Here is a 24,748-nt window from a genome sequence, read left to right as displayed (position 1 = left end):
TTCGCGATCACATCCGAAATGAGGATATCCGCCATCGCTGCGATCAACAGCCAACGATCGAGGAACAGATTCAAAAACGAAGACTGCGATGGTTTGGCTATTCCTGCAAAATGAATGGAAACAGACTACCATATAAACCGTTCTGGCATGAACGATCCGTGCTTTAGAGTCCAACGAAAACATGGATCAAGTAGATCGATGATTATATAAAAAACCGCAGGCTAAACCTTAAGCCAGGTAACGGCCATGGATCGCCATGCATGGAAGTAATGAAATCGGATAACTATTGGGACCCATAGCAAAGTACGGGCTTCGAAGTCGATCCAATCCAAACACCAGCTAGGGATCAAGAAGAAGTACCTAATAATGCTTTGCTGATTTCATTTTCTCTTCCATTCGTGCAATTTATGGTAAAGATATTTGTTATTACCAATAAGATGGCGGCCTGCTGCATTATTACAGAAATATTAAGTATTACAGGAATGTGCGGGTATACTTGGATTAAAATGTACGAGGCCAGTGTATAGGACGCAGGAGACCGATCGAGTTTTTCCTATTCACTCTCCAGACCTTACACCGCACAATTTTATTTTAAGGGGCACAGTAAAAGATGAAGTGTACCGTCGTAAATCACGTAACGTGGAGACACTTTGGGATAAGATTCAAGCGGTGTGGGTAGAAATCCCACTGGACACTTTGGTGTGAACTACGCAATCAGTTGTGACTCGTACTGAGAAATGTATCGATGCTGAAAGGCCACCAGTTTTGAGTATTTACTTACTACTATTTGCAACATTCAGTTTGACCAGAAAGTACACTTATTTTTCAAATTGGACTGTAGCCTTACTTTTCCCAGAAATTTAACCTTGTTGGAAAATAAATTTTCTAAGACAGTTGAAAAAGTAGATATATATATTTTTGAAACATTCTATATATATATATATATATATATATATATATATATATATATAACCTGATCTGTTTGTTTCTCATTGTGTAAAGAAAAAAATAAACGTTTTTTTTAAATATCACTTAATTTTGTTTTTGTTCTTTACAAAAAATCTAATGTAAATAAAATTTGGCAAACTTTTTAAAATTATGAATTCATTTGATTTTGAATTTTTTTTTTTTAATGATAATATTTATTATACATAATGGTTAGGTATTGAATAAATCCTAATTTAATATTGCAGTAATATATTAAGTATCCAGATTTTATATAGTAAAGGCCGGTATATTTTTTCCAGTCTTATTTTACGATTGTACCTAGTATATTACCGTTTATAATTGGAATATCTCAATAGCATGCCTTTTTAGAAGTTATTAAAATAATAATATTTATTATTAAATAATTAACTACTATTATTATTTTATTAGTACATTTATTATCTTACTTTTTATTTTGCTAGGCAATCATTTTGTTTTATTTTTTAAATTCATATTTCAATAATATTTTAAAATTTTATTTTAAATATTTTACGTTATATTTTCTTTTTTAATTTAAAATTTATGTTATAAATGAAATTAAATTACATAAATTAAACAAAGTTTGTAAGATATAACGTATTTTTAATTTTTTTTTAAATATGAATTTTTATTAATGCTTAAAACAAAAACAGACAATATTTTTATATACGAAAAATATAATGAAAAATAAAGTTTATAATAATCTGCGATAATCGCTCTACTCCATGAAATAATTTATGTTATTGATTTTAAAACGTACACTGTACCTGTATATGCCTTGATCGAATACTATCTATTACTACATCACTACTTTTATTTATTATTTGGATTCCTCTAACAAACTAAATATATTTTATTACTAAAATATATCTAAAAATTATCAACAGAAATAAATTATCGATTTATTCTTTTTTATAATACTGTTCAGTTATGCAATACTATACTAATATCAAAATTTCGATGTAAGTATAAAAAAAAATTTATTTATTTATATAAATCATCGAATTAAAAAAAAATTAATTGTAGTGATTTTTCATATAATCTTGTATACCCTTAAAGTTGAATCAATTTTTTTTTAAACATGTTAGGTTTAAAACCCGCGAAAATTAATTGATAATGCTTGATGTACAATCTAGAGAATGTCTAATGACACGTTTATCTTTCCCGTAAAAAAGGATGATGACGTGTGTTTGCTTGATGTATGTTCTCACATTTTTAATTTAGCTGCTATTGGCGCAGAGCGGACCACGTGGTGCCCCGGGTAGCTGCGCGCAGCGTACTAACGATTCATTTGTTTGAACGATTGGTACTTTTTTTTACGACCGATGTTTTTCTCTTTATGTTTATCCTCCGGAACCACCGTAAGGTATTACTTCAGAGTATGATATGTATGAATGCAAATGAAGTGTAGTCTTGTACAGTTTCAGGTCGTCCATGTCTTAGATGTATGGTTAATTGAAACCCAACCACCAAAGAAGTACCACAATCTAGTATTCAAATCTGTATAAAAGTAACTGTGTTCACTAGGATTTGAACCAGAACTCTATACTTCGAAATCATCTGATTTGCGATGACGAGTTTAACCAGTAGACCACTAGGTGGGTATATCGAACGATTTATCTAAAATTATATTTGTGTTTTAGGGTTAAAAAACGAAAATATTGTGGTTAGAACTGTGTTGAAACATCACAACTCATAAAATAGTTAATGATTTTCAGGATTTAGAAGCTTTTCGTTGTAAATATTTTTGTTGTTTGTACCCTAAATTCATGAACGTATTTAGTTAAAATTAGCATTTATACGGATTTGAATACTAGATCGTGGATACCGATGCTCTTTGGTGGTTATTTAATTTTTTTCTTCCCGGGCCGGATACTGCAGTTAAGTATTACACAGCCCGGGGGGTGTCCTTTAACCCACCGGGTTGGTCTAGTGGTGAACGCGTCTTCCCAAATCAGTTGATTTCGAAGTCGAGAGTTCCAACATTCAAATCCCAGTAAAGGCATTTACTTTTATTTGGATTTGAATAATAGATCGTGGATACCGGTGTTCTTTGGTGATTTGGTTTCAATTAACCACACATCTCAGGAATGGTCGAACTGAGACTGTACAAGACTACACTTCATTTACGCTCATACATATCATCCTCATTCATACTCTGAAGTATTATTTGAAAGATAATTACCGGAGGCTAAACAGGAAAAAGAAAGGGGAATGTTCTTTACTCTGTCGGACCTCCACGTCTCGGTCCGGCGGTTGGATTTCCTCAAACCCCCAGAGTAGGATCCACCAGGCCCGGCTATACCGTCCCTGGGTCCCCACTTCGGGAGCCGGAACTCGGTCTTTATGTCAATGCCTCTAACGGGAATACCCTTATTGGGGCATTCCCGTCGGGATTCTCTCTACTTTTGGTGGTTGGGTTTCAGTTAACCACAGACCTTAGGAATGGTCGAACTAAGACTGTAGAAGACTACACTTTATTTACACAATACATATCATCCTCTGAAGTAATACCTGAACGGTAATTCCCGGAGGCTAAACAGGAAAAAGAAAGAAAATTTACAATTACAAAAACATTTAACAAAATCATATGTAATGAAAAATAAACCACGTAACATTTTCGAAGCGGGACATAGTTCCTCCTTTTTTCTAGTTCATTATTATTTTTTCTCTTCTAAACAGAACATATTTTTAGTAAGAGTTGTATACTTTTAATTTAAAATGAACCGATTTTGCGGGATAAGATTTGCGAGGTTAATGTAATGTATTGATATTAGCATCATTTAACAGGATATATTGTGTTATATAATTTAAAGGGAAATCTAGTAAAAGAAATTTCCCGAACTATTTCCACACTTGAGTTTGTAATTAACTAATTAAATAAAAGATTTATTCTTTAATATTATTATTATTTTTTTTTTTTTCAGTTTTTGCTTTATCGTTCGTCTCATTAGGTTTTTTAATTCTCGATTAAACCGTTTTAATTATGTTTTATACCAGCGTAGCGATTGATAATATTAAAGCTTACTATTCTCCCGTGTTGGGAAGAAAAAAGAAAGTGATTGGATATGAAGCTGCTATCTTTAACTGCATTAGATTACCCTAATAGTCTTGCCATCATGTGAAATATGCACGCGTACTTCGTGTTTGTTATATATATCTTTTTTTACTGAGTATTACTTTATGTAAATTTTATTATATAAATATAATGAAAGTTTTGCAATGATATAAAACTAATATTTATGTAACAATCGCTGGTTAAGTCGTTCGGTAGACAGGAAGCCTGTCAAATTATTATCGTGAGCTCGGCAGTAATACTATTGGAAAGAGGATTATAATTTAATTCACTATACTTTGTAGCCGAAGTTTATAATTACGTTTAGTATATAATAATTATCTTACATCATTACTGGGCAAAGAGAGAGAGAGAGAGAGAGAGAGAGAGAGAGAGAGAGAGAGAGAGAGAGTGAGAGAGTGAGAGAGAGAGTGAGAGAGTGAGAGAGAGAGAGAGAGAGTGAGAGAGAGAGAGTGAGAGTGAGAGAGAGAGAGTGAGAGAGAGAGAGAGTGAGAGAGAGAGTGAGAGAGAGAGAGAGAGAGAGAGAGAGAGAGAGAGAAAGAAGACGACTTGGCAACATTGTACGAGAAAATGTAAGATTACGCTTTGTCAGTCTCTTCTATTATCAATCTGCACTGCTTCTGGAACATATAATGGTAAGATAGTAACATTTGTACCTGTGGCATAAAGTCGAATTTCAAATCGATTCCAAAAGTTGATGGTTGTTGAGAATCGCTGGAAATCATTTTCACCGTGTACTTTTATTCTTGTATTCCAAAATATTTCGTTAATTATTTTCCATTTATCGGATAAAACTATGCATACAAACCAGTTACCTGTGAATGTCCATCGTTATTACGATTTTTAACGTCCATGAACTTATCCCTGCCCAATTGTTATAGAAACAGCAACGTCAGTTGCCTTACTAATTTTGAAACTTCTTTGTAAATTTCATTATAAAACTACGGAAGATGGTAGAACATAGCAATAATTATCAACAAAGCGTTTGATAAGTTCCGTACTTGTTCTTTTATCTAAAAGAGAAGTTAATGAATATACTTATTAAATTAACCTTGGTGTAATTTTGTAGTTTTCGTAACTATACTATTTAGAAAAATGATTAATGTTAAAAAGAGTGTGATTTAATGGAAATAACAGTTTAAAAAACTACCGGGTTGGTCTAATTGTAAAACTAACTCGTCATCGTTAATTAGCTCATTTTATTAGCTCACTTTTATTCGGATTTGAATACTTAGTATATCTTAGATACCGGTGTTTTTTAGTGGGTAACAACAACAGTAAAGTAAATGTTGGCAATCACCTCCTGGAGATTCGCACCTTGTTGACCAAATTTAAACGGGTAGTTCTCTTTAATATGTGTCCCAAATGAAATACTAGAGGAGGACCTAATACGCTTTGCCATCCACCTTGGGTTGGCTATAACGTTCTTGCGTGTCGTACTGGATAATCTCTCGGCTGATGCCGTGTTCTGCTTTCTCTGTAAACAACCGAGAAATAGCGAAAAATTGTAATCTACATGAAGGAAAAACCCCTGCAGCCTAGAATCGTCTTCAAATATTACAGACCATCGGGATTCAGAGACCGTTTTTCCTAGTCACTACCAATCTTCGGATACGCCGAGTAAAGTCCAGAGGACGTTGTGCACAACGCCCTGTGGATTGTTGCGGCAATCTCGTAAACGCAAGCCGATGAGGTGAACACGCCAAATGGCTTCCGATTGGAATTAATTTGTTGGAGCGACTTCATGAAGACAGTCCGTATTAAACTACATACTCAATGCAATAAGTTCTGGCTGCTGAGTCCTCCCACAGCCTTAAATGCCATCCGGGAGAACGACTTCGAGAAACATTTTATCCCAAACAACAGAAGAAACCCTAACTTAAATGAGGATTAGGCATACAAAGCTAACCCATGTCCATCACCAGAATTGTGAGGCGTGCAGTGTAAAATGGTCCGTAAGCCACTTACTCGTGGATTGCCCTTTGTTCGGGTCTATTCTTCGATTATTAAAGTTGGGTTCATATGTGAAGGGTTTATTTAGCCGGAAGAAATATTTCTACCGGTTTCTCTGTGATAGTGAGGTGAAGAATCTAATTTAGCGGTTGTGCTTACGTGAGATCACTTACTGTATGCGCAGTGAAAATAGTCTAACGGTTATGTTCCGATCTTCGTTATTCGTTTTCCGGTTTGTTATCCAATGTTGAGTTTTATTGTCTAATTATTTATTACCACTTAGTTTTATTTAAGTTATATTCGTCTGTTATGTTGTGATGTCACAGGGGAATGGTAGAATTAAATAAATTAATAATATTTGTAGTGTAAAAAAAGTAACTCGTTTGCCGGGTCTCCAACTCGATTCGTCTGGGCGTTCTAATGGACAAATCGGGCTGATTTTTTTTCTTTTTCATTCTGTTCGAAATGATCCACAGAAATTTCATCAAGCGTCACCGGTCCACAAACTTGAGTCTGAGAATCCTTTTGCGACATTATTACTAACAGGAAAATCACTTAGAAATACTGTCGATGCTTAATGACATTTTTACAGTCCATTCCGAGCAGAATAAAAAAGAAAATCAGTTCGATCCGTCCTTTAGAACGTCTGAACTGACTGGAAATAGGTTATGAGCATCAATTTTATCTGTGGTAGGAAAGAAAATTGAAAAACAAAGAGGTTGGAAGTGAGAAATATTGTAAATGGAATATCTTTTTAGCCAATTTTTTAAAATATATAACATTACTTTGTAATAATATAATGCAGCAGGGGTTCACTAGTTATAATTAATTGAATAAATTTCTGTTATAATTAATTGTAATGTTATTATTACATTTCCATTTAGTTTAAGTTGTAATTGTTATTAAGTTAATTCTATACAATATACAGGCTAATCCGTTCAAACTTTAACATTATCAACTTTATAGTCTGGTTAGACATTGACAAAGATTCTATGTATATCTTGGTACAAGTTAAAAAATTATGTATAAATTAAAAGACTTAAATTTAAGTCTTTATAAAAATAAATTTATTTTTATAAATTTATGATGTAATAACGTATACTTTTTTGAATAAAACATATTTAATTATAACAACCGGTCGAGATAAAATTTTTATTTATTAAATTTTTGACGTATATATTCTTTTAAAAAGTAAAATGTCTTTAACCAGTAATAATTTAGAAGTCGTTTTTGTCAGTAATGATTAATTTCAAGTTGACAGATTTATATTAACGTGATTGGGTGGTTTAGATGGAAGCGCATTGACCTCAGTTAAGAGGTAGGCCTGTAAACTATTAGTAGACTTGGGATGGAGAGGTCACATTCACTAAGATATTGTATTTTAAATCCATCATTGCAGTTAATTTTCTATTTTATTTAATATTAATTTTAATAACGTAAATTATATGCATAAATAGTAAATAATTTGTTACGCTAAATTAAGTTACATACTGTATGCTTTTATATTATTATATAATTTTTTTTTTCTTTTACAGGTGGAGTGATATGGCTGTGTCAGGTGGCGCGGGCAGTGGAAGTTTAAAATTAATGTCATGTGTCAGAGAAACATCAACGCAAGATGTAGTTGATGCGGAAGAAACACGACATGGTGAGTAATAAAATTCCACTATCGTAAATAATTACGATTTGTTTTATGGTTATTTGCCAAGATATTTATGGTTCGCACGCGCACGCGCACACACCCACAGAGAGAGAGAGAGAGTGAGTGAGTAACCGCGTGCGCGCCATTAAATTTTGTGAAGGTGTTATTTGGATATATATAAAGTAACTTACGATTGACAGTTTTATGTAACTAAACGACCGGGTTGGTCTAATGGTGATCTCATCATCGAAAATCAGCTGTTTTTGTAGTCGAGAGTTCTAAGATTTTTTTTTTGTCTTCAGTCATTTGACTGGTTTGATGCAGCTCTCCAAGATTCCCTATCTAGTGCTAGTCGTTTCATTTCAGTATACCCTCTACATCCTACATCCCTAACAATTTGTTTTACATATTCCAAACGTGGCCTGCCTTCACAATTTTTTCCTTCTACCTGTCCTTCCAATAATAAAGCGACTATTCCAGGATGCCTTAGTATGTGGCCTATAAGTCTGTCTCTTCTTTTAACTATATTTTTCCAAATGCTTCTTTCTTCATCTATTTGCCGCAATACCTCTTCATTTGTCACTTTATCCACCCATCTGATTTTTAACATTCTCCTATAGCACCGCATTTCAAAAGCTTCTAATCTTTTCTTCTCAGATACTCCGATTGTCTAACATTTATATGGATAAAAGGTTCTACTTTAATACGGATTTGAATACTAGATCGTAGACATCGCCGGTGTTCTTTGGTGGTTGGGTCTCAATTAACTACACACCTCAGGAATGGTCGATCTGAGTCTGTACAAGGCTACACTTCATTTACATTAATACATATCATCCTCATTTATCCTCTCTAAAGTAATACCTTAAGGTGGTTGCGGTGGCTAAACAATAAAAGAAGTTTTATTTGACTGAATTTAATTTAACGTTTTTCTTGCAGCCCCCACAGATTTTAGTTTAAAATTTCATGTACTTTAAATAAATATCGTAGTCCACCCGGTTGCTCTAGTGGTTAACTCGTCGTCTCAGATATTTAACAGCTATTTTTGAAGTCGAAGATTCTGAGGTTAAACCCTAATTAAAGTTAGTTGCTTTTATACGGATTTGAATACTAGGCGATGGATACCGGTGATCTGGGTTCAAATAACTGGACGTCTCAGGAATGGTCAGCCTGAATCTGTGGAAGACTACACCTAATACATAAAATACATATTATTGTGACGTGGAGGGGTTTATTATTGTTATTGTTCATTACTTGAATATATTGAAATGTACACATTAGGGTGGGAAAAATATGTATACTAGGTCTGTCCAGAAAGTAACTTACTTTTTGAAATAAAAAACCAACCGAATAAAAAAAATAAATTTTATTATAGACATTTGAAAGAGACAAATTTAAACTGTTTTTCTACATAGTCGCCATTTAAATTAAAACATTATCATAACGATGCACAAGCTTTTCAGTTACATCTACGTAGAAATCTGCCGCCTTAATTTTTGGCGGCAAAACTTGTGATAACCAAGCTTCCCTGATTTAATTTCATGTATTAAACTTCATGAAGTGAAGCGAGAGTTTTGTAATCGTAATACGCAGATTTTCACGAATTTTATCGTTGATTTTCGTCGTCAGTTCATCGGTCACAAGGCTAGGCTGACACTGTGGTCCTCATCATGAACAGTGGTACGGTCATTTTTAAACTGTACCACTACACCTCATTATACTTTCACTCATTATTCCATCTCCGTACACCTCCAAAGTTGCCGATGAATTTCAATTGTTTTGAGGTTTTTTGCCAGTAAAGATCTAATCACTGAACGCATCTCACAACTCGCAGGATTTTCTATTGAAGCGCACATTTCAATAATTCACAACGTACAAAGTAGAAAATCACAATCCACACGCTACGACAGCTTGATGCATACTGAATGTAGAAACGTTTAGACGCCAACATGGCGGCACTATTATCCCCACCCTTCTCCACGCTAGGCACAAACGTAACTTTCTGGACCGCACACGTATATATAATATGTACTGCGTGTATATATATATATATATATATATATATATATTTCACGTTCTTTTGGATATGATCTGCCGTAATTTTGCGCCAGTCACTTTCAAATTGATACATAGAATATTACGACCAAAAATCTTGGGCGATTTCGTTAATTGGTAAAATCGGACCATGGTAGTGGAAATGGAGAGTTTTTCGAAAAAATAACAAAATATCGCTATAACTTTACTATTAAATAAAATATCGAATTCGTTTAAAGTTCCTACTATTCTTTGGATAAGGGCCTAAAATTTTTCTACGTAAAGTCTTTTGATATCACCAACCATTGGTCCAGGGGGTGAAAAAAATGCGGTTTCGAAGACAATAAAACATAAGTTCCTTAATACGAAAAGTATCGAATTGGTTTAAAGTGGTCGTTAGTCCTCTTAACATAATCTAAAACTTTTATCTGAAACATTATTTAATATGACCAACCCTTACGGCAGGGGATGATAAAAATGTTGTTGGAATTGTAAGAATATGGGGTTTGTCGTATGGTAAACATTTGAAACTTTTTTCACACGCAACCATCGTCGTATTGAGTAAATTTGAAGTTTTTCTTAACTTTAAGGTGGAAATATTATTTATCCTCTAATTAGCACCGGTGAAATCTACCTCCGCGTTCCGATGTGCGGAAAGGGATTTTTTTAAAATCAATTCGTGTTTTAAAAATTGAATATTTTGGATTTTTTTTATATTAAACAATTAAGATAATGTAATTTTCTATTTAAAAGTACCTATTTCTCAGAAATTATAAAATTACAGTCGATGGAAATAGCACTTCAAAAGAAAAAAATCGAATTATGGGAAACTTACAGATATAAAGCGAAGTTACTTTTATTGACTTGGAAGAAAAGTACGGTATACTGGGAGTGGGGGTGAAAATGAATTTTCTTTTTGTTTTGTGCTATGAGGAATGCGGAAATACCATTCACTTAAAAATGGATATACATTTATTTAATATATATATATATATATCTAGAGAGAGAGAGAGAGAGAGAGAGAGCCTGTGTAAAAATCTTCCGCTCAAAAATCTCCAACACTATTAGATCAGTTTCATTTAAATTTAGTTTGCCGTAGAAGTGTATCTGAAGTTGTGCATGTTAAAATTTGATGAAAATTGGTTTAGTAGTTATTGAGTTATACTCCGTACAAGTTCAAAAAAAAAATTGAGGTTATTTTTTTTTTTGCTCATGCAGTCTTGGCGGCTTTGCCCTATCGGATTTACACTTGCTTATCTTCTCTCTGTAGGGATGCTACGTGATAAGAACTTAGGTGACAATGACGACGTCAAATAAAATATGCTAAATTTGCTCCGACAACATAATAAAGATTTTTTTGCAACAGGCATAAATAAGTTGATTGATTAAATAAAACGATTTAGATCCAGAACAGTTATGTATTTAATTAATTAATGACCCTCTTACATTCCTTTGCATAAATTTGATTAACATTTGTCTTCAGATGAATAAAAATATTTAACATGATCCATATGAAATCCAAAATATACTTCTACTACTAGCTATTATATAATAATAAAACATACACTTTTGTAATTAATTTAAGTAATTATTTATAAATAATAACTATGTATTAACTGATTGATCTTCATTTAACCAATTCTTTATTTTAAATTGAGCGGTCAACAATTGCTGCCCGTGTATTTTTACTGAATAAAATGACATGTACATTCACCATCAATATGGTTTTAAATAAATAAATAAATATATATATATATATATATATATATATAGTTATAATTTTTATATGGACAATTCAATTAACTTCTCTTCTATTCATATACACCTTTTTTCTCTTTGTTTGTTGTCTGTTATTTAACGTAGAATGACTGTTTTAAAAATAACCATTAATTTAATAAATAGATTGACATCAATTTATAATACTGTCAACTGTTTTAATATTCAATCATTTTTTTGTTAATTTTAATGAAATTTGTTGTATGTATGTGTGTGCGCGTATGTTTATTGTATAACTTCATTTATCTTAACTGAAAAAAATTAACTACAATAAAAAATATTAAGAAAAAGTTTTTTATATAATGAATTATAGTAAGCAAAATATATCCATTCGAATGACTTTAACCTGTTATTTTATCGTTAAATAGTTTTAATACAGAATGATTCACGAAGAATGTTATAAACTTTCAGGACATAATCTACTGGTGAAATAAAAATCTGATCTTAACACCACATGACTTCCTTGTACGCCTATTAATAAATTACATATACACATTTTTTTTTTTTTTTTTTTAATGAAAAGTACATAAAAATTTTATTTCATTAACTTCTGATATTTCTTCTTTTTTTTATTATTGAAATATTATTTATCGTAAAAAGTTTTTTTTTAAAAAAAGGAGATAGATTTGAACCGATGTGCCTTCCTCTTGTAAGATCCAAATATTTCATTAATTAAAATTTCATTTGGCTATAACTCTAGAACAAATGAAAATATGATATATCGTTGAAAAGCTGTCGATGAGGGTTACTGCAGTTAAGAAAAAGTTCAAAATCCAACATTTTGAGCTTTTTTGGACACTTTTGATCCAGTCGATTGCAATCAAAATGCGAGGCAATTTTTTGGTAAAACTTTGGGGTCAGTATTTGCATGGGGTGCGGGGTTTTTTGGATTCAGTTTTTTCAACATTTTTCAAACATAAACCTATATTAAATTATTCATGATCCTGAATTGATGTACCACTACGATTACATTAAAAAATCTGATGCGGACACCACATGACTTCCTTCTACGCCTATTACATAAACACATTTTTTTTAAAATGAAAAATTTTATTTCATTTATAACTTCTGATATTCATCTTTTTTTGTTATTGAATTATTATAAAAGTTTTTATAATCAGAGGTTAATAATTATTAATAAATCAATATATTAAATAAAAAAATTAAAAAAGTTAAAAAAAGGAGATGATGTGCCTTCTCCTTGTAAGATCTAAATATTTCATTAATTAAAATTTTATTTGACTTTAACTCTGGAACGAATTAAAATAAGTATCACTATGATATATCGTTGAAAAGCCCTCAATGAGGGCTTATTACTGTAGTTAAGAAAAAGTCCAAAATCCAAATGTTTTGGATTTTGGGCTTTTTTTTGGATAGTTTTGGTCCAGTCGATTAGAACAGTTAACTAGATTAGTCAACTAGATTAGAACAGTTCTAAATTCAAAATTTCAAATCCTACCGCTTGCTAATCGTTTTTGAGGTAAAAGTACATAAACATTTTTTTTCATAAATAACTTCTGATTTTTTTTGTTATTTAATTATTATCGTAAATTTTTTTAAATTAGAGGTTAACAATCATCAATAAATCAATATATTTAAATTAAATAAAGGTTAAAAAAAGGAAATAAAATCTGATTCGAACCGATGTGCCTTCCTCTTGTAAAATCCAAATATTTCATTAATTAAATTTTATATGTCTATAACTCAGGAACCAATGCAAATACCACTTATGATATATCGTTGCGAATCTCTCAATGAGGGAATTTGATTTGGACGTTTTTTTGGACATTTTTGGTTCATTCTATTGCAACAGTCCTAAATCCAAAATTTCAACATCCTACGGCTAATAGTTTTTCAGTTATGCGAGATACATACATTACGTATATACAGACGTAACACCGAAACTAGTCAAAATGGATTGAGGGATGGTCAAAATGGATATTTCCGTTGAAATCTGAAAACCGAAATTTTTCGCGATTACAATACTTCCTTGTATGAAATTTTTTATATATTTTCTAATTAAGAATACGCTCACATCATTTTTGTTTATTCGTTTTGTAGTGGAAACGCACGAACTACACAGTGAGAATATAATCATAGATTTTTGAACAATAGGATTCCCGGCCATTAAACCATCAGTTTAAATAAATAAATATATATATATATATATATAAATTATTATTAAATTAATTTTTTTACAAACAGTTTAATGAAAAGCAATTATGTTTTTATAAACAGATTTGAAAAACAATTTTAAGTGAAAATAAACTTTACCGGTTTCTAATTATAGTATATTAAAAAACAAAACTTTCTACTTTTTTTTTTAATTTGGATTTAGATATATTTTATTTATCGACCGATTTAGGTAAAATTTTGTAATGATATAAAAACATACTATAAAATATTCTTTCTAAGATTATATAAACTTACTTCTAAACAAGAAACCTTATTGGTTTGTTCGTCTTGTGATATAAAGCGTAAACATGCGCTGAATTTATTATAGGTTTTCCCTAGTAAACCCATGTAAGCGAATTTACAATGAAAAAAGAGAAAATGAATATGATACAATAACTATTATGGTTTTAGTAAAGAAAATAATGAAAACGTGGTAAGAAAGGTGATTCGCTACTTATCTTGATGGTTTACGCATCGTCTTCTTTTACCTATTTCTCATTAATTATTTTAAAGGTGGAAAATAATGTACCATTTGTTAACACACGGGTTGAGAGTTGATAGAGTATGAGAAATTTAATCATCGGTTTTGTTGATAATTCACTTAGAGAGACATTAATTTTTTTGTTACTAGCGAGATATTAAATATTTTATCTGATTTCATAAATCAATTGTGGAAGCGGTGGGCATTATCTCCGGATAGAATGTTTAACCGATGATTTTGGGTTTATTGCACAGTATTAAGATCTATAATTACCCTATTAGCTAATTAGAAAGTAGTTGTGGGCGTAATATAATTAACAAGACGTAGAATAGATTTAATATTCTGTGTCTTTCACAAACAGATGATTTTTTATTTTTTATAATAGTTGGAACTTTTTATAATGTTATAGACCTTGAAAAGATATTTGCTAACGTAGACTGGAATAAAATGTTCCAACATTTAAAAAAAAAATTAGGGTTCAAATATAGAGATAGAAGAACGATTGCTAACATTTACACGAACCAAACAGCAACAGTAATAATTGAAGAACATAAGAAAGAAGCCTTAATAAAAAAGGTAGTCCGACAAGGATGTTCCCTATCGCCGTTAATTTTAATCTTTACATAGAACTAGCAGCTGATGATATTAAAGAGCAATTTTGATCCGGAGTAACAATGCAAGGTGAAAAGATAAAGATGCTTCGATTTTCTGATGATATAGTAGTAATTTTAGCTGAGAGTACAAAAAAATTAAGAAGAAACAATGAAAGGCATGGATGAAGTCCTACGCAAGAACTACCGCATGAAAATAAACAAGAACAAAACGAAAGTAATGAAATGTAGCAGAAATAACAAAGATTGACTACTGAATGTGAAAATAGGAGGAGAAAAGATTACGGAGGTAAAAGAATTTTGTTATTTGGGAAGTAGAATTACTAAAGATGGACGAAACAGGAGTGATATAAAATGCCGAATAGCACAGACCAAACGTGCCTTCAGTCAGAAATATAATTTATTTACATCAAAAATAAATTTAAACGTCAGGAAAAGATTTTTGGAAGTATATGTTTGGAGCGTAGCTTTGTATGGAAGTGAAACTTGGACGATCGGAGTATCTGAGAAGAAAAGATTAGAAGCTTTCGAAATGTGGTGCTATAGGAGAATGTTAAAAATCAGACGGGTGGATAAAATGACAAATGAAGAGGTGTTGAGGCAAATAGATGAAGAAAGAAGCATTTTATAAAATATAGTTAAAAGAAGAGACAGACTTATAGGCCACATATTAAGGCATCCTAGAATAGTCGCTTTAATATTGGTGGGACAGGTAGAAAGAAAAAATTGTGCAGGCAGGCAACGTTTGAAATATGTAAAACAAATTTTTAGGGGTGTAGGATGTAGAGGGTATACTGAAATGAAACGACTAGCACTAGATAGGGAATCTTGGAGAGCTGCATCAAACCAGTTAAATGACTGAAGACAAAAAAAAAAAATAGGTTGAAAAAAATTAAACATTTGCTTCTAGTTTTTTTTTAAAGTGTTTTCTTATGAATCAACTGAAGACAATGTTATTGTTTGGAAATTTTATAAATTATGAAATTTAAATTTAATCATCAAATCATTGTTAGGTATATTTGGTGAAGATTGTTAGTGGTTGGATAGAAATTGTTCGGTATATTATTCTTCTAAAAGAATTATCATTTATGTTTTGGACAAGAAACAATTAAACTTTCATTATAAACTTCGCTAAAAAAAAAACTTCATTATTGTAACATATCGTAACTAGTGATGGATGGATACGACATCGAAACATCGCTGTCTTCTTATAAAGTGAAAGAAATACGTTTTAATTTAAACAAAATATTATAAGTTTTTATTTATTATTTTTTATTTCTTGTATTAGTTTTTGTTTTTCATGAATGTTTATTTCAAGATCATTTTTTTAAGCATTCTATTGTAATAAATTCAAATCAGTAAAGAAGATGACTTAAAGATCAATGCAAAAGTAAAAAGGTTAATTCTTTAAAATTAACATGTTATATTGTATTTCCTTTGTTTGAGAAATTTTAGCCAAAAATAACATCGTATTGATAACAAACATTTTCTATAAAAAACCTCGTTTTATTTTTTTTTATTCTTTCTGAGCGTAACAGGAAAAGGAAAAGGAAACTTCTTTTATCTTTAAAAATAAAAAATTTAAAGAACTTTAAAATAAAAATTACAGAAAAAACTTAAGTCTATTGCAGAAATTGTATTCCAGACTTATCTCAAATATCGGAAAAAGTTAGAATAGATGTGTTTTTACACAACTGCCTAAAAAGGAGTGTAATGTATTTAGGGTGTATGTGTGTATGTACACATACTAAGGCATCCTGGAATAGTCTCTTTAATATTGGAAGGACAGGTAGAAGGGAAAAATTGTGTAGGCAAGCCACGTTTGGAATATGTAAAACAAATTGTTAGGGATGTAGGATGTAGGGGATATAACGAAATAAAACGACTAGCACTAGATAGGGAATCATGGAGAGCTGCATTAAACCAGTCAAATGACTGAAGACAAAAAAAAGTGTGTATGTATGTATGTATGTTTGTTCCACTGTAGCAGCTCTACGGCTAAACTGATTTAGATGTATGATCCCAACACACCGTGTTGGTCTAGTGGTGAACGCGTCTTCCCAAATCAGCTGATTTGGAAGGCGAGAGTTCCAGCGTTCAATTCCTAATAAAGACAGTTATTTTTATACGGATTTGACGGTGTTCTTTGGTAGTTTGGTTTCAATTAACCACACATCTCAGGAATGATCGAACTAAGAATGTACAAAACTACACTTCATTTGCACTCATACATATCATCCTCTGAATTATTATCTGAAAGGTAATTACCGGAAGCTAAACAGGAAAAAGAAAAGAAAAAGATTATGACCCCGCGTTGGAAACCTCACCGTACCGGGAGTATCATGGGAATATAAATATGTATACAGAGTGTTTCTGAAATTGCGGACTGGTTATACTTTTTCGGATTCTACTTGTAAAACTAGACAAAAAAATATTCTTAGGAAAAATTACAATTTCTCCTTCGTTCTCCCCCGTCCACCATTTTGTTATTTTTATATAAAAATTTATATCTCGAGTTCGGATAAACGAACACATTAATATTTGGTAAGCGTCTTGGTAATAAAGTTTTAAAATTAGTAAAAAATAAGGACTTAAATATCTTCTCAAACTACAAAATGGCGGCCATGTTTATTTTTAAATCCGTTATATCTCTATAAATATTAGTTATATAAAAATGTATGTTTTTGCTAAAATTTTATTCCTTTTTTTTTTTTTAACAAAATGGCATTTTTTTAAAAGTAGGTTAAAAAGTAGTCGATTGGTGGCAGAAAATTGATGTAATTATGTGTTTGTTTTCATGTCCTCCACATTACGTTCATTTCGATTAAATATTATTTTTTTATTTATTGTTAATTCTTGTATTGTAAATTAGTATCAAATTAAGTAATAATTTTCTCAAAAAATTTAATTTTAAATAATAAATAAACAAATTTAAGTTAATAACATAAGTAAAGTTAATTATTTAAAATAAATAATTTGATACTTATTTACAACACTAGAATTAACAATAATTAGAAACAAGCCATGGTCAGATTACTTCTGTATATTGGTATACTATTAAATTTTCAATTTAAAACCTCAAAGGAGTGAGGTTGAAGGACGGTCTTCCTCAGTATCTCCAAATTTCGCCTAATTTAGATCTTATTTTTCTTAGGCACATTTGTTAACAATTGAAACATAACAATATTTGCAAAAAGATTTTTCTCAAAATGGAACCCCACCCCAAAAAATTCTGTAAATAGCCTAGCGGCTAAGTGGTTTTAATGCGTTAATAGTACCTCCTGTCAACACAAGGAGTGCTAGTGCAGCATTGACGTACAGCTGTACAAATTATGGTATATTTAAACAAAATGATAAATATTTTAAATTAAGGTGGTGTGTGTGTGCTGCGCGCGCGCGTAAACCGTGCATCAGAAAAAAGCCTCGTGACGGGAAAGTCCTGCAACTGTTTCCAGTTTTTTTTCTTTCAAATAAAAGTAATTTCTTCTAAAATGGTTATTTAGACCTTTGTTTATAAATACTGATAACTTTTAAATGCATTATCTATTTATAAATAACAAATGAAATAAAAGCCGTTGGCATTATAAATAATTAGAAAGAATCCTATTATTATTATTATTATTATTATTATTCAATAAACGTACGTTATAACACCTGCAGGTGATGTAGGAGTATATAGTAAAGTGAATGTCAAGAGAGATTTGTCTGTTAGACTTTTAATACAATCATATTGTTACCCGGTGTTGATTGTACGTGAAGGTGTTTACGGTGGAAGGATTTGGCGAGGTCATCCCGCTAGGAATGCAATATTAAGCAACCAAGTACATATAATGTGTTGTATTATTATTAGAATGGAAGATAATATGAAGGAATTATGACATTATAAATACAAATACATATACTCATGTGTGTATATATGTATGTACGCGCATGTACGCACACAAATTGCAGTCCGTTCGAATTAGGGATGATAATAATAATAGTGAAACTAAGTAGTTAGTCGTTTGATGACTGGTCGCCCGGCTATCCAATAATTGCTGAAGTCTCGCCAGACTGATATTTAAATTTTTAATTTTAGTAATGTATTATCTTTTATTATTAAGGATAGAACATATAAGGAAGATTACTGGAGATAGATTGTAATGCTATACAAGATACAATTTCTTTTCTTTTATTTTTGTTCAGTTTTATTGTTTTAGCATAGAATTTATCATGTAAAAGCACAACATAAAGAAGCAATATTTAGGAAATGCTACAGCAAGAATTCTGTTGACTGAGAATAGTGAAAAAAAAGATGTTTTCCTATGTTCATAATAAAACCCCTATTTATATACAAAAAAATATGATGTGAACACCACATGACTTCCTTGTACGCCTCTTAAATTACATAAACACATTTTTTTTATTGTTATTATTGAATTATTATTTATTGTAAAACGTTTGAAATATGTAAAACAAATTGTTAGGGATGTAGGGGGTATACCGAAATGAAACGACTAGCACTAGATAGGGAATCTTGGAGAGCTGCATCAAACCAGTCAAATGACTGAAAACAAAAAAAAAAGGTCTTTTGTTCGTATTATGTTGTATTTAAGGCATTTTTAGTTACATAGAATTTTATTACAAAGTGGAATTTGTTAGATTTTTTAATTTATTTTTTTTCATATCAAAACTTTATTATGACAGTTTTTTTATTTTATATTTAAGAGTGAATGATTTTTAAATTTTACTTAGCGCTTCAAAAGTAAAAATTATTCCCAGTTTTATTATTGGTAAAGGAATTTACGCTTAATAGAAATTCCAGAAAAATTGATCAAAACCATTACCTGCTATTTTATTTTTATTTTCATTTTGTTTTGTCATCACTCGAATACCAGAATCATTGCGCTTCTCAAGGTCCTTTTTTCTTTTTCTTTTTTCTTCATCACTCACTAGCTTTCTGTCTCTCTCTTCTATGTTTGATGTACGTGTGTTCTGTATATGAAGAACTGACAACTATAATTAACCGTGTCTCTCCCTACGATATCTTCTTTTTTATTGGTGAATGATTTATTCTTTTCGTAATATAACGGGAAATATAGGAAGAAAACTGATTTTCCGCACACTTTTCTTTCTTTCATTTATTCATTCAAGGTGATGCAATGTGATGGTCAATTTATTATATATTGTATATGGTTATACCGTTTGAAAATTGTAGTTTAAGAAACAGTTAACAGCGTTCAAGTTTAACAATATTAAAAAGAAAAAAAAAATGTTAATAGTTATTTTTCAACTCTCTTATTTTTAATTATAAATCTTGTTGCTGTTTAAATTAAAATTAAAATTTTAATATAAAAGAAAGAAAGTTGTAAGTTCTTAAGTCAACCTATATTTTTCACTCATTTTTAATCTAATCAGTACCAGTGTTTGTTGGCTTTATGTTTCTTATTATCTAGATAAAACCCTGTGTTAAACTTAATGTAAAACTAATTTACTCATTTTTAAACAGTTACCCGCTCGTTTTAAATAAAAATTTTTCTTTCGTTTTTAAAACGTTTTTCTACATTATTGTCTTATGAAACTATATAATCATAGACATATTATTTAAATGTAAAAAAAAATATATTCCAGAGCTTTTTTTAATGGCTAAAAATATCTAAAACTACAGATAAAACATTGTTATTTAATATATTTATACTATTTTAAAAATATATTTAGGGTGTTTCTAAAATGGTAAGCTGGCTATACTTTTTCAAATTCCACTTGTAAAACTAAACAAAAAATATGCTTGGGAAAAATGGCGGTTTTCCTTCGTTCTCCCCCTGTCCACCATTTTGTTATTTTTATATACAAATTTATATCTCAAGTTCGGATAGAAGAATCGCATTAATATTTGGTAAGCGTCTTGGTAATAAAGTTTTAAAATTAGCAAAAAATCAGGAATTAAATACCTTCGCAAATTACAAAATGGCCGCCATGTTTATTTTTCAATCCGTTATATTTTCATAAATATTAGTTTTATCAAAATTTATGTCATTTGGTAAAACATTAAGCTTTTATTTTAAACAAAATGACATTTTATTTTTTAAAATCGGTTAAAAAAAGTTGAGTTATGGCAGAAAATTGATGTAATTTTGTATCTGTTTTCATGTTGTCCACTTTACGTTCAATTTGATTAAATATTAATTGTTAATTTTAGTATTGTAAATTAGTATCAAATTAAGAAATAATTTTCTGACAATAAGATTTAATATTAAATTATAATAAAAAAATAATAAATAATGTATGAATAAAAATAATAATATAAATAAATAATAATAATTAACGTGATTCCTCTATCCGAACTTGAGATATAAATTTTTATATAAAAATAACAAAATGGCGGATAGTGGGAGAATGAAGGAGAAATCGGCAATTTTCCTAAGGATACTTTTTGTTTAATTTTACAAGTAGATTCCGAAAACGTATAGCCAGCCCACCATTTTAGAAACACTCTGTATATATTATTAAATGTAAAAATGATTAAATTATATTAACACAAAAAAACCATCGATAAACGGCGTATTATTTTGCTTAATTTCTTTAATTCCTCCACGTTTTTTGTTTAAATATATTGAAATTTAACATTGTTATACTTTTTCATTCCAGTTCATAAGGTACTACCGGTCGCCCCTTGTGTTTAAAAAGGATCCTTTTTTTCAAATTTTTTTAAAAGGATTGAATTTAAAACCATAATAAATCACTTAATTTTGATCTTTAATTACCGTCCAAGATGCTGTTATTGATGAAATAATTATCGATGCAGTCCAGGCATCAATACACGGCGTCTTTCTAAGCGATTTGGTAAAGGAAACTTAATCCTCTACAACCTTAAATCCTGTTTTTTACTTCCTTGTACGAAGTAAAGCAAGTATTGAGATCGCGAAAAATTTCGGTTTTTAGATTTCAAGGGAAATATCCATTTTGACCATCCCCGAATCCATTTTGAGTAGTTTCAGCGTGACGTCTGTGTACGTACGTACGTATGTATCTCGCTTAAGTGAAAAAAGATTAGCTGAAAAATGTTGAAATTTTGTATTTAGAACTGTTGTAACATCTAGTAGTACACCTCCCTTTTTTGATTGTAATCGACTGAACCAAAAGTGTCCGAAAAGTCCAAAATCCAAAACAAAAATAGGATTTTTGACTTTTCTTAACTACAATAGTAAGCCCTCATTGAGAGCTTTTCCAGGACTTATTTCATTGGTTCCAGAGTTATAGCCAAATAAATTTTTAATTAATGAAATATTTTGATCTTACTAGGGGGAGAAGGCACATCGGTTCGAATCAGACTTCATCTCCTTTTTTTAATTTAAATATATTGATTTATTAATAATTAATTATTAATCTCTATTGTAAAAAATTTACGATAAATAATAATTCGGTAATAAAAAAAAAAGAAAAAATTATCAGAAGTTATTAAATGAAATAAAATTTTATGTACTTTTCATTTTTTTTAAATGTATATTTTTAATTTAATAGACATATAAGGAATTCATGTGGTGTTCACATCAGATTTTTTTTTTTATGAAAATGTAATAATCAATAGTTTACGAATTTTGTAATCTTAATAATCAGATAATATTTTACGCTTGATTGAGTCTCGGTTAAATAAAATTTTTATTTATTTTGGGTTTTATTTAATAAAAACTATTCGGTTAAAAGTTTCTTTCTTTAAAACTTTATTTTTAAATATTGTTTTCAGTTGCGTTTTTCTATTATTATTTTTTTATATAGCTTTAAGCTATGTACGAAACTTATTTCCATTCATTTCAACAACAAAAAGAGTCGGCAGTAAAAACAGAATATCTTTAACTTTCTTAATAACATGAAATAAGATTGGTTATCTGCACGAAATTGTTTATTTTCTTGCATGCTTTTTATTCCAATTTTATACTGTACAGTATCGTACTATTAGACAATACTTGTAGTAGAATAGAGAGCGTTTATGTCAGCTATATTGGAGTATATAAATTTATATATACTCAGGGCTATGGAAAATACTAACACATGCATGGTTAATAAGGGAGTATTGCGTAATATTATGTAATCTTATCTGTTATAATTTTCTCTATTTCGTATATTAACTGTAAATAAGTAATGACAACCAATTTTCTGTGAATGCGTATAATTTTTCAGGTTTTTTTTATCGTTCATTCTTTATTATCCATGATATGTTTGCTTAATATAGATTATGTAAACATTGGGTTTAAGGACGTTCATTTTTTTCTGTTTTTTTAGTTTATTACCAGTTATTTGCTAATAGGTATTTTCTATATAGAATTATATTTCAAACAAAAATAGAAAAATAATAACAGATACAAGAAGGATTCATTCCTAACATCTAGCACGATGGAATATTCATCTAATTATTGTTTGATTGTTCATCTTTTTCTGGTTGCAGAATTTCCTCATTATTAAAGTAGCGTACATTTAAGGATGCATGTTCTTAAAAGTATTTTCTAGTGGATATTTTTTTTGTATTTCGAACTTCCTGGAAAAATTTCAGTTTTCTAAAATATTTTTTTCGAAAAATAAAATTTATATTTTATTCAAAAGTTTTTAGCTTTAGAAATAATGTACAGATTTGGATTTGAATCTCGTTTCGAATCTTCAGAACTAATTTTGTAGCTGTGCGTTTATTATAAATACCCTACAAAATTAAATTGTGCTAAATTTTATCAAGATAAAAAACGGGGAAAATATAATTTTCCCGATTTTGCCCGTGGTAGATTTTTATTTCAAATTGACCACAGGGTTTTTTTAAAAAATATTATTACTAAATTTGCAAAAAAGATCAAAATGTTTAGTAAAAAGATTTTGGTCCTATTTAACCTCGTTGATTAAATGGCGTTTTACCTTAAATATTAAAATTACAATAGAGGAAACAAAAATCAAATTCTTAATAGGATATTTTGAGTCCATTTCAGAAAAGAAATCTCAAATCTTCTATTTTAATACTAGATTTTTCTTCCTGGGAGGAGAACGAAGTGTCGTTATCAGCGCCCGAACACAATATTACTATCATAAGCAGTTAAAAATTAACTTATAAATTAGCCAGCCTCTGTGGCGCGAGTGGTAGCGTCTCGGCCTTTCATCCGGAGGTCTCGGGTTCGAATCCCGGTCAGGCATGGCATTATCACACACGCTACAAATCATTCATCTCATCCTCTGAAGCAATACCTAACGGTGGACCCGGAGGTTAAACAAAACAAAAAAAAAACGTATAAATTAGACTGATGTAGTGTAACCCCTATTCCGTAATCTAAAAGCATAATAAATTGTATAAATAGCCTAACATACTATAGTAAAAATCAAATATTTGAATATAAATGTATGACCCTAAAAAACGTAAAAAGTTTGATAACGTCATCTTATTGTTTCTTAACATATTTCGTCCAGTTTAAATTTTCGACGCAATGGCACATAACAGACACAATTCATAATGATGTGGTGTACAATTAGTTGGTCTGAATCATGAGATACCCATCAGTGAGCCTAATGTGCCGTATATGCAAACGGCAAACAATAATCTCCTCTCTACAGTTATTCCTCCGTGAGGAGTTCCATGGCGATACAGTATTCTTAAAAGGACAAAGTTTATTGTTGATGGTAGCTTTCCATTTACTTTGCTACTCATCACCAATCATCCTCTTCAGATAACAGAAAAGATTATCAGAAACAACACGATTAGTGAAAGGAGGCTGGAAACAAACCTCTTTTATCACACTATCAGCTGCATTGCCTGGAATTCCAGTATGGGTGGGGATCCAGCAGATGCTCACAATTGTGTTATGCTGAGTCATTTCAGAGATAATAGTTGTATGTCACATATGACAGGGTGTCTGGAGTACATGTCTCTAATTGCCTATAAGGCACTTTTGGGAACTGAACAGACAAGTACAAATAAAATATTGGTACCGCGATGCCCCCTATCCAATGGGGTTGAAAATCAGGCTAAAACTCCAGTATCTGATGATAATCTTCTTTGTCTTCTTTACTTGATGTAAACCTAA

The 24,748-nt window shown here is 30.5% G+C and overlaps 1 protein-coding gene across 3 annotated transcripts in view; it reads left to right on the top strand.

Annotated features, from left to right (window-relative positions):
* The window catches only part of LOC142332105 (uncharacterized), a 528,381-nt gene that overhangs the window by 363,625 nt on the left and 140,008 nt on the right, over window positions 1-24,748 (top strand). For all 3 annotated transcript variants that reach the window (XM_075378327.1, XM_075378328.1, XM_075378326.1), the window contains one exon: window positions 7,531-7,643. In XM_075378327.1, the coding sequence (XP_075234442.1) occupies window positions 7,541-7,643 (103 nt within the window). In that variant the 5' untranslated portion in view covers window positions 7,531-7,540. The remainder of the gene's footprint in view (window positions 1-7,530; window positions 7,644-24,748) is intronic.

This window comes from Lycorma delicatula, chromosome 11 (assembly GCF_047948215.1).
Source record: "Lycorma delicatula isolate Av1 chromosome 11, ASM4794821v1, whole genome shotgun sequence".
Lineage (NCBI taxonomy): Eukaryota > Metazoa > Arthropoda > Insecta > Hemiptera > Fulgoridae > Lycorma > Lycorma delicatula.
The sequence above is the reverse complement of the archived record's forward strand: the minus strand, read 5'-3'. Positions and strand labels throughout refer to the sequence as shown.